Raw genomic sequence first — 12,502 nt, forward strand, 5'->3', positions numbered from 1 at the left:
AGTCAAACGATACATTTTATTTTATCGGTGGACCTTTTGTCCCGGCCATAAGGTCTGTAGTTCGGTAACTGAACGTGTGGTTGATCACTTCATTTGAGGTGTCGACTCTCGCGACGGAGTTTGAGGGCCGCGTCTGCCGCGAGGCGCGCGAGTGGATGATGAGTTTTTGACGTTTTGTGACATTTGAAGTATGTGCATGATCTGTGAGGAATGAGGTGTTTGTGTTGCGAGCGAGTATTTGAGGGCCGCGAGGCGCGCGTGTGGATGATGAGTTTTGACGTTTTTGTGACATTTGAAGTACGTGAATGCTTTGTGAGGCGTGAGGTGTTTGTGTTGCGACTGTCACAAGCGAGTAAAATGAGGTGCGGTGAGTTGAAGTGTGATGCAATACATTTTAGCCGTGTGAAGTACTGCGACAAATTAACAATATGAGTGGTACAAATGAGGTGCCTCACGAGTGAGGAACTCAACACTATTAGATAGGTATTTAAAAATGAATTAGGTTTTACTAAGATCGATTTTTGATAATTTTCATATTTTCGGAAATAATCGCTATAACTTTTGAACCATATGTTTAAAAATATGAAAAAAATCACAAAAGTAGAACTTTACAAAGACTTTCTTTGAAAATTTGTTTTGAAATTTATAGGTTAGTTTTTGAGAAAAATACGGAAAACTACGGAACCCTACACTGAGCGTGGCCCGACACGCTTTTGGCCGGTTTTTATTTTATTTTAATACTTTTCTGTGCTATTCATACATAGCCACCCTAGGGGATTCAGTATTGACAGCTTCTTTTTTCTTTCTGCATATATTTGTTTCCGCTTTTAAGTTTATTGTAAATAAGACTGCTTGCACTTACATTGAGATTATAATTACATAATGCTATTAAATTAAATCTAATGAAGCGTTGTTTTATTTCCTAAATCTCAAAACCCTTTAAATCGAATATGTATAGTAATGAGCAAAAATTTTACCGCAGGCTTTCCAAACCGACGATGCTTGATCAGCTACTTTTAGAACGTACATGTACACCGTGTCCAATAAGTCCGAATACTCACATTTTACCTCAGTTCTAAAGATATAGGGATCACAGGCCATCAAATTCTTATTTAAACTGAAGAGTATTCCTTTTAATAAAATACAAGCACAAAGTTCATGAAATTTCCGAAGTGTCTAAGAAAAACAAAGAGGTAAAGTGCCAACAAAATACTTGCTCGGCACGCAGGTGACGAGTTATTTTTTATAAGCAGAATCTGTATGTGATAAAACAGACGCCACGTGTCCAAAATAAACTATTATGGGTACCGAGGATAGATAACGTTCCGGGCAACTAGAAAAATGTGCCTAGGTTCCAGAGCTCACCATCGGCCCAGGTGTGGGATGCAGTATGTAAGCGAGGTAAACTACCTTCAGTACTTACAGATAAAAGCGTTAATATCAACGTTTTTTTCTTTAAAACCAAGGTTTTGGAGAAAAAAATGCCTTAAAGTTAAAAAGGATGCTTGGGAATGAGTATCATGTGTCCCAACAATGTCACTGTTCTGGACGAAAGTGCATGCTGTTCTTATAAAAATACCAAAGTCACTATAAGCGTGCCGTTCAGATTTGAGAAGTTCCGTTCTGGCCATCATCAGCAGTTCCACTGCACCAAATGTCACTGTTCCGTACCTAAATGCATGCTGTTCCTTTAAAAACACAAAAATCACCATACGTATGCCTTTCAGATTCGAGGAGTTCCCTCGATTACTCCAGGATCCCATCATCAGAACTGGGTTCTGAGAAAAATGGGACCAATCTGTATTCATATACATTCAATATTTTTTTTTAATCGGTCCAGTAACAACGGAGATATCGAGGAACAAACATAAAAAAATGAAAAAAATAAATAAACATACAGACGAATTGAGAACCGAGGCGACGGTTAAAAAGTGACACATCATGAGCAGTTCCAATGCACCAAATGTCACTGTTCTCGACGTAAGTGCATGCTGTTCTTATAAAAATATGAAAGTCACTATAACTGTGATAATTTCCGAAAATATTAATATTATCAAAAAACGATCTTAGTAAACCCTTATTCATTTTTAAATACCTATCCAAAAATATATCACACGTTGGGGTTGGAATGAAAAAAAAATCAGCCCCCACTTTACACTTTACACTAATAAAACATTTTTTTTCCATTTTTCATTTTTGCACTTTGTTGACGTGATTGATATACATATTGTTACTAAATTTCAGCTTTCTAGTGCTTACGGTTACTGAGATTATCCGCGGACGGACGGACGGACGGACGGACGGACGGACGGATGGACAGACAGACATGGCGAAACTATAAGAGTTCCTAGTTGACTACGGAACCCTAAAAAACAGAAATCACTATTAAACTATTCTCTTATTTCAAGTTCCTAACTAAAATTTTCCTAATAAAAAAAAAACAAATTGATCCCGCTACAAACTTTCACCCCCTTTTTCCCTCTACTAGGGGTGTAAATTTTCATAATCGATTCTTATCTCTTCAAAATTTTGTTAATGCAATCTATACAAATTTCGACTTTCTAGCTTTCGTAGTTTCGGCTCAGCGGTGTTGGTTGTTGAATCAATCAATTAGGAAACCTGAATTTATATATGTACATGTAGACTAATACTATACTTTTACTACATTCATATACTCAAATCAAATTAAATAAAGAGTCCCCATATAAAATTGAAAATTATGTTATTAGCAATTTAATTCAAAACTATCAAGATTATTTGTGTCTGCGTTGAAACCCGCGTTGAGTTGCCGGTGCTCGCGTACCGAGCGCCAACGCCATCTATCGATGGCCGTTTCGTGAAATTGATGAGCGCTCTAAGGAGTAAGGGGTCTTAAGCGACAAGGTTTATTTGAATGGTTTCTTTTACGTAGAGAAAAGGTTATAAAAGCGAATATCAGGGGCCCGTTTCTCGAAAGGTACAAGCCTTGTATTACAAGTGCGCGAACTGTCAAATCGTATGGGTTGTCATGGAAACACACTTGTAAAACCTTTCGAAACGGGCCACAGGTATAACTAATAGGTAGGTAAATTCTTGTTGTAGATATTGCAATGTCTATACTTAATTATAATTTCATTGTTTTGTGAAATGGACACGAAGAGGCTTGGGAACCATCTGAAATTACATTGATATGATTGATTGTAATCCACAACAATCATGTTTCACTTACTTAACAAGTTTACAATCCAATTTCACGTTTGAAACAAGCCGACACGGTACGTTTTAGCGTGACCGACGCATTCTTAAATATTATTAAAACGGAAGGCGTGGATCGCTTCACAACGACTTGCCAATAGCTCGATGAAACAATAACGCGGTTTTACACTCACCTTTGTCTGGCTTCGGCTCGGCCTTTTTCTGTGGAAACAATGGCAAATATTAACATTTTCGTAAAAAACAACGTTTCGATTGTTTTGTGAATGTAGTTATTTAAAAAAATATTCAAATCTCGTCACGTATTTTTTTATACCACTTCGGTGGCAAACAGGTATACGGCCCGCCTGATGGAAAGCGGTCACCGCAACCTATGGACGCCGCAACTTAAGGGGTGTCACATGCGCGTTGCCGACCCATTACAAACTTGTACACTTCTTTTTTGAAGAAGCCCATACTGTAGTTCATCAGGAATACCTCGGCAGGGAGCTCATTCCACAGCCGGAGCGTTCGCGGGAGGAAATTCCTCTGAAACCGCACGGTGCGCGACCAGTTAGGTTGCAAGGTGTGTGGATGAGCGCCCTGTCGATGGCGAGCGGCAATATGGCATTCAATCCATCATTTGTAGGTACTTATATTTTACGTGCAATAAAGTTTTTTTTATTCATTAAACACCTATCTACGTAAATTAGTACCTATCGATAAAACAATTGTTCATAAAATTGCTATTAAATCACAATTAGGTATTTGAATAGCACATAATTATAATTAATGAATTACAGTTTACTGATAATACTCATATCTAATATAGTGAGTTGTTGAACTCAATAAAGTTGCTTACTGTAGGTAGGTACATGAAAACATGCGATATTAAATATAATTATTCTCATCAGCAGGAAAATATTATTGGATATGACATTTAACTGAACATTAGTAAATATCGACGGCAATACGCATTTAATATGTCTGCTCAAGTGCTCACCTTTGGATAGGTAATTAACAGCATTTAGTAACTAGCTAAGGCTTGTCGCAGTAGTTCAATGTTTAACGGTGAGTATAGGTAGGGTATACATATGTAAGTGTTTGACCATTTCGTTAAAGCAGTGTTTTTCAAAGTGTGGGTCGCGACCCCCAGGGGGTCGCGGCCTTTATCCAGGGGGGTCGCGAAGTTCAGCTTTAAGATAAACTTATGACAGGCTGGTTAATTTTTTTTTAACTAAAAAAAGTCAAATTCTTGAAAATTAAAAGGTTGACCTTAAAACAACTCATTTTATGATATATAAATAAATTGTGTTTATTTGTTGAAAACGTCAGCTCGCATAAATATGAAGTAGCAAATGGGATCAAAACTTTAAGGGCTTCTTTTATTAAATGTGGATATTCAGCCATTCTTTTAACCTAGAACGCATCAATTGAAATGGTGCTTCTTTCACCGCGGCGTTGAGATCGGCCAGCTCAACGGACTTAATATTAAAAAAAAAATATTCTAAATCCAACTTTCCATCACCAATCAATGTTTCAGTTGAGAAATAACCTTGGAGTTAGTTTTTTAAACTTTGCAAGCGCTCCACCATATCTGATGTTATTTCTTGAATGATTTTAGCCATGCAAGGGAAATAATCAAACTGCATAGTGCATACGCATGTATGTAATACGTAAACTTCATGCTGTGTAAATTTGTTGTCCACAACTCAATTTTTGCTAGAAATCCGTTAAGTTTATCTTTTTCTGTAATTATGTTTTCGTCCCTTTGTTTGCAGACTTGCGATCATAACATTTAAGTGGTCAAAGATACCGGCAAGACATGCTACTTTCAATATCGTAACATAATCAGCAACAATATTGTAAAAACATTAATAGTTATGATTTAAGCTCTATAACGCGTGTCAAAACCGGCCCTTCCTCTCGAAAGCCATCTCACCTCTGAGTGATAAGTGCAGGGCGCGGATACAGTTAAATTTTTAACCGTTATCATGTATTTGCGGACAAACCTTTAAATTTCGTTTTCGCTCAAAAAACCGCTACTTTTAAACCGGGTGTACACTTTTAGTAAACGCTTTATAATGCGGTGTATGTGTAGTCTATTACAAGCACTAACTCACTTGAAGGATATTGTCCAGCTTGTCGTTGTTGCACATGCCGACAACGCGGCAGATGGTTTCAGGCGAGGTCTTGGAGCCGAGCACATGGCTGAGGTAGGTGTCGAAGCCGGCCGTGTTCTGCTTGCAGAGCCGGGCCGCGGCCGGCGGCAGGCTGCGGCAGGCCGCCTTCACGCGAAGACCTAGGTACTCCTAAGGAAAGGACCTTGATTTAGAATGGACATGATTCGAGCAAGGGAATCTTTAAACTATATATTTGAATGAATGTTATCTTCAAACTAGTTCATAAACGACGAGAAGTTTTTTTAATTGCACAAACATAATTAATTAAAACTAAATGATGATTGTTAAATACGATCTGATATTATGCGAACATAATTATTGTAAAACGGGTGATGTTAGATTTGTTTATCGCTCAGAGCTCATAACAAAGGAAACGGTGATTATTAACATGTTTATGTAGTGCTGTAATTAATGTACTTCGTATTCAATCCAACCAACATTTTTAGTTCTACAAGTAGTACAAGTAATATTTTGCCCGGTATTTAGCTACGATGTATATGTAATAGAACAAACTGAACAAAGCAATACTTGTAAACATAAACACTAAGTAATATGTCATTCTAAGTAGCTTAATACATTGCAAATCTTTCAGGATATATTCCACACATTAAGCTGTCCCTATTTGATGCTGTTTATTGGTCTCCAGCTACCCTCTGGCTGCCAGGTGGCGCAATTTTAGTAGCTATTGCTAATAGGACTAAAATCATTATTTGCACGCAAAGTATATAAAAATCTAAAAGAAAAATCTAACTAATATTAATTATGAAAACATAAACATATAATTATTATTTCTAAGTCCTTGATCCATTTATTATGTTTTACAGCATGATTGAGATTGATCTTACCAGATAATTCGCGCACTGGGTACCTATAGAAATCAGCTTGATATAAAAGTATCACTAAAGTAACTCACAATAGCTATCGTTGCCATGAACTTGACGTGGAAGTCATTCTTCCTGATCTCCTACTGCCCATGCGACCATACGAAGAATCATTGCCAGCGGCGCATCAGTTCGCCGATTGACAGCGACCACTCATTTTTACGTAGGTACGTCATTGATAAGTTCCTTGAGCTCTTTAAAGAGCGATATGAACTATGACGACGACGTCGTTCTTCCTAATCAACTGCTTGTGACCCCACACGTTGTTGATGCACTGCCGCACAACGCTTCAGTCAAACGCTTGATCTGGAGCACACATTTTAACATACCTCATTGATAAGTTCACTGATGTCCTTGAGCTCTTTGAAGAGCGACGCGAACTTGATGGCGACATCGTTCTTCCTGATCGGCTGCTGTTCATGCGCCCACACGCTGGAGATGCAGTGGCCTACGGCACCGCAGTCAGCCGCCTGCCTGGTAACAGAACAATTAATTCACTTATAATCTTGATAGGGAATAACATTTTTGACCCAGGGCTTTAGGTTTCTACGATTAATTTAGTTGGTGGTCACACTTAATCGCTGAGTTGGATGACAATTTATGTAATGCGAGCGTAGGTACTTGAATATAAGGCAGGGAATGAATATTTATAAAGATACAGGGTTTACTTAAAATTTGCAAATTGGAGTAGGTAAGTACACACGTTACAATGAAATGCGATACAAAAGAATTGTATCACATTTCGAATCGCATTTCATGTGCGCTTGTTTGCCCACCTGTTTTTGTATAACGTTAGTAGATATTTTTATTATGAAAAAAAAAAAGAATGGTAATACTCTTTAGAAATACAGAACATCCGTGCCTACATACTCAGTCTGTCAAATAGTATAAGATAGTGCTGTGCAATAATTGTGAGTGTATTTAATAAAACGTCCCACTTTATTGATTGCTATTATAACGAGATCTGCTTGTATCTTATTGACAAAGTGGGACGTTTTACTAAACAGACTCACAATTTTATTATTATAGATGTTGTACAAATTGATATGTTACTATTTAAGGTATTGCTTAATTTTTAACACCATAATCGTTTTCCCTTCGTTTTAGATACTTTATTCTCACTACAAAAGCTATAAGGAGTAGCTGTCAACAACGAAGGTGTTATCGTTTGTAACCAAGGGGACTCACAGGAAGTGGTCTGTGCGATGAACAACGTTTATTCTGACTCATGCTGAATCACAGCTTGTAAATTGATTAAACTCAATAACATCGGAAAACAAATGTGTTCTTTGTTTATTATACCTATTACCTACGTAGCAAACTATTACAATCCTGTTTACTTTCTCCATATTGTAATGGTTCCTGAAACTGACTTCATCAGTTCACATTTTTTTTACGTAATAGTATTTTATACATGCAATGAAATATTGTCAAAAATCGTGATCGTGATTTCATTGATATAATACAAAAAATATTGCTTTTCATTTATTTCATTGTGTTTGAGTACTGGCCTAATATACGGTTCCCGGCCTTGTATCCCTATCCGGCCTCGCTCGCACGAGATGTAATGTAAAACAATCTTCGTGATATTATATCAAAGCTTTTCATGGAGTGTATAGTACGGTACGAGAGTAAAAACTTAATTATATCACTATTGTATACAATACTTTTTCTACGAGTCATCATCTTCATCATCAATGGACGGAAATATCATCATTCATGCAAGTTAAAATTAATGTTAAAAGAGTCGTTCACCGTTGTATCAACATCGAATTACCTAGCAACCAATTGTTTGTAATAACCGTCTCTGATTAGCTGATAACGCGACAGATAAAAAAAAAGTGTTTCAGATGCAGGAAAATTTGCCAGGTATCGCAAATTAGTATAGAAATTGTATGAAGTTCTATTTTTGAAATTATTACAGTTAACTAAAGTCAACTATAATGAGCTTATTATAATTGAGTTGGAACTGCCATAGAGTATCCAACACTGAAAAGTTAGCACTTATAGTTTAGTCTATGGTGGCCTAATTGACAGATTACAGTCGACAAGTAGAAAAAGTACGTTTTCTGTTTAGAGATGCGTATTTGACATGGTCCTGTCAGGTTTTTGTGTACTAGACACTAAATAAATGTTTAGTTATTATCATTTCGCAAAACAATAAAACATGCTGTCAATAGGCCATTATATATTATGTTTAAGTAGGTAGTTCTGTTACTTACTTCAAGCTTTGACACCATACTTCTGGTCCTTTAGAGCATTCTTTTGGTATCTGCCGAGCTGATGATAAATCTGTGGACAAAGTAAATTACTTTGAAACTACTAACGATAGAAGATCCTTTTATTACACTATTTTAAATAGAAGATACCTACTTTAAAATTTAATTCAAACAATATCAAATTTGTTTCTCATGTATTACATACATACATACAATCACGCCTGTTTCCCATAAAGGGGTAGGCAGAGCACATGAAACTGCTAAAGTTACAGTGCCACTCTTGGCAAATAAGGGGTTGAAAGAAAACGAAACTGTGACATTACAGTGATAGGTTGCCAGCCTCTCGCCTACGCCACAATTTACCACACATCCCACAGTCGCCTTCTACGAGACCCACAGGAAGAAAGGGGGTGGCGAAATTCTTAACCCGTCACCACACGGTCTCATGTATTATATAAAAAATACACTTCAGGGGCCTACTGATTATCAGTTGGATAATATCCTGTGCGACAATGCTAAATAACTGATGGACAACCTGATAGTTGAGTTCTTGGCACTATAGCTATGCATGACTAAAGACCACAGCAGCAGACTTAATATTCTGCACAGTTTTTAAAGAACAAATTTCAAATCAGACATAAATATCAGTGAGTCGAGTTGATTTGCCTAATAAGTAATATGCAACTAAACCCAAGTAAAAAAAAACCATAGTAATTTGAAAAAAAAAACCAAAGTATTGGGTTTCATATATTTTTGTGGCCTGGTACAGGAGTCTTGTTTAGTGGCAATTGTATTAGAAATAATAACTAAAACACAAGAAAAATTGGTACATTAAATAACCATATAGTTGGAACTTGATTATGATTACCTCACAAAAGATATAATGACCTAATGTGACAATGAGATGGTAACACAATGAGTAACACTATACTCGCCATCAGTAATGAATGATTCACTTATTGCTGCTACTGCTTTGTCTAATAATACGAAAATAGCTAGAATAAGGTTCAAATTTCACATTACCACTTTATCATGTTTGTGGGACTGCTGTTATTTATAGTAATATAGCTTTTCCTACGGCTTCGCTCACGTTAGAAAGAGACAAAAAGTAGCCTATGTCTCTCTCCATCCCTTCAACTATCTCCATTTAAAAAATCACGTAATGTGCTGAAAGACGGACAAACAAACAGACACACACACTTTCCCATTTATAATATTAGTATGGATAGGTATTCCTTCATGCCTATCACTATTTCTAATGCATTACAAGGTACCATACTTAGGTATTAGATCTCATTAAACTTATTAGTGTCATGATCCCTAAGCTGTGGCTACATTTAGGTACAAGAAAAAATACCTATACATCCCACCAACTACTACAGCAAGATTTAATAGGCTATTACTGAACCGGTGACCTCTATCTTGGGAACTGTCTTCATTTCCATCAGGTCAAATAGGCTGACTATTGCCAATCAGTTTTATGATAAAAAATAGTTTTTAAGAAATTTGAAGTGTTGGTATTTGAAAGAATAAGTAAGCCTGGATAAATAGGAGGCTCATAGTAGTTTAAAGTTTGTGATCATAGGACTAACTTTGCACTGCTAATAAAATATAAATGGCACAATACAACACTTTTATCTCTTGTTTATATTGAGTTCAGATAACCTCTTGACCTATATATTTTCATATTTCAAAAACAATATGTTTAAATTAGATACCTCTGAAGAGTAAAGAGTCTTAAGAATAATTTATCTAGGCATAATTTGTCTATTAGTCTATTAACTTTTATGTAAAGAGTTCTAGAACCATCTAACCAAAGATGTGTTAATGTATATACACAAGGTGCCATAATGAGAGGATCACATTAGTTTTATCTCCAGTTGCAATAATAGAAGCTTCTATCCAAGTTGCCAATAAACAACTTGATTAAATAATTTGCAATACAATTCAGTTACTGGCGTTACACGTTGTATAGTGTAAAATATTTGTATTTTATTTTCCAATATGTCTCAGACAATTACTACATATATAATCTTTAACCTGTGCTTAAAACCACTCCAGCATCAGATTTGTGTATTGTTAATAGTGCTGATTATTATAACAGCCATTATCCATTAGTTAATTATAGTAATGGTTTCTTTATATTCTTCTGTATACAAACTAGTAAAAGTAGTAGTAGTGATAATAATGAGAAAATATAATATTTCTCTTTTATAAAAATAACTACATATTGTGAAAATATTATTGTTTGTTCAAGGGACACATGTTTTATTCAGTGATGTGGCCAGTTGTTGCCGCCTACCCACAATTTTCGCAACGAAAATGAGAACTCAATTTCGTAGCATTGCATGCTTCATTAGTAAAACGATTATGAACTAGAAATAATTAAATTACAAGGGCAAATAAACATTAAAAACTAATACCCAACTTACTTGAACAACACAAGAGTGTGACGAGTAGACAAAGCGCTAGCGCGTTTGTCATTTTTACTTTGCGTAATTTATCTCACTTTGTCCGCAATCTTCCTCCGCGACGAAAAGACTAACAGACACCCAACAATTTCACTTAGTTTTTGAAGTTATTGCGTATCGCTATTGATTGATAAACAACTGTCACTGGTAAGCAAGTCACTGCCCACTGTACATTTTCGTTTTCATTTGACTCAAGAAACTTGACGTCCGCTTCAGTGCAACAGTGCATTATGATTACAGTGAAACGGAACGTTGACTAGTGTTACCATGTACAATTGTTTAATTTCCGCTAACCAATTATAAACACGATACGTATAGGTCTAGTCCAATGTATAAACGGTCAACCAAATCTAATATGAAAATGAAGTTAAAAGATTCCGTTGCATATGTCGGCGGCCGAACGAAGAATCCGCCAGATCACGAGATTCCTAGGCATATCGTGAAACGGCGCCAAATCATGATTTGGCTTAGTAACATTCGCCATATCGTTCAAAACTCACCGTTTAACGATTTTCCCAGTGACGTTTAAGCAGATCATGAAATTCCTAGGCATTCAATGAAACGCCGCCATTTCGTGATTTAACCAAGTAAAACCCGCCAGTGGCATTTAGGCAGATCATGTGATTCCTAGGCATATCATGATACGCCGCCATATCGTTCAATACTTAAGTAGGGTTCCAAAATTGAAGTAAAAACTGCAAAAAACCATAATAAGTATAACATTTAATTAAATGGTTTGTATTTTACAAATAAAATGAAACTAGACTTGTTATTATTACCTAATTGGAACAAATATTAAATTAACCCTTTCAATAATTTTGTTAAAACTATCGTGAGATATATTAAATCCATACTAATGGAATGGACACATACATTATAGATCAAGCTAATAAAATCGTATTAAAAAAGGCGGCAAAATTTTAGGACTAGGCGTTTCTTTGAGTCCGGAGGTTCTCCTCTACAATTCGTATTCGCAACATTCAGACATAAAAAATATGTCAGAGTTAAACCGTAGATCTTAACATTTTGATCATCCTCATCAGAAGTAATTTTCGCGGTGAAAATGGAAGCCTATTATAAATATGTGCTTTTAATAAAACGTCCCAGTCCCACTTTGTCGATTGCTGCTTGGACAAATGATTCAGATAAAAATACGAGAAATTTATTTTAATCTCGTCTTTATGTTAACTTAGTAAGCGACAAAGTGGTACGATTTACTAAATACAGTCACATATCGAAATAATTTTTTTAATTTATGCAATTAGGTTAAATATGGTCATATTATGAATAAAACTAAGTTGATAAAATTTGCTTACAATTAAATAATTATTTCAAAAATGATTTATTCTAAAATTCGTCTGTGGTTTAATTATTTAATTATTACTGGAATAGTTACAGCGCCATCTGTTGATGATTACAATCAATGACCAGCCGTCATCCAACGGACTTTGTAGTTGCTTTGTAGCAAAGTGTGTCAAGAGGTGACAGTGCTTCTTTAGTTTTGCTACTCACCACGAGGTGGCTCTGTAGATGTAGTTTCTAAAACAAATAGTACGGGGAAATTAAAATTACGGCAT

At 35.9% G+C, this 12,502-nt stretch overlaps 1 protein-coding gene across 1 annotated transcript in view; it reads right to left on the reverse strand.

The window, feature by feature from the left end:
- Window positions 1–11,116, reverse strand: part of LOC125226576 — a 35,054-nt gene extending 23,938 nt beyond the window's left edge. The window contains exons 1-5 of the mRNA XM_048130579.1: window positions 10,887–11,116; window positions 8,458–8,527; window positions 6,565–6,709; window positions 5,295–5,483; window positions 3,369–3,396 (exon numbers count right to left, since the gene is read on the reverse strand). Coding sequence (XP_047986536.1) covers window positions 3,369–3,396; window positions 5,295–5,483; window positions 6,565–6,709; window positions 8,458–8,527; window positions 10,887–10,938 — 484 coding nt within the window. The 5' untranslated portion in view covers window positions 10,939–11,116. The remainder of the gene's footprint in view (window positions 1–3,368; window positions 3,397–5,294; window positions 5,484–6,564; window positions 6,710–8,457; window positions 8,528–10,886) is intronic.
- Between the last annotated feature and the right edge of the window lie 1,386 nt (window positions 11,117–12,502).

The sequence above is a fragment of the Leguminivora glycinivorella genome, chromosome 1, assembly GCF_023078275.1.
Source record: "Leguminivora glycinivorella isolate SPB_JAAS2020 chromosome 1, LegGlyc_1.1, whole genome shotgun sequence".
NCBI classification, from domain to species: Eukaryota; Metazoa; Arthropoda; class Insecta; order Lepidoptera; family Tortricidae; genus Leguminivora; species Leguminivora glycinivorella.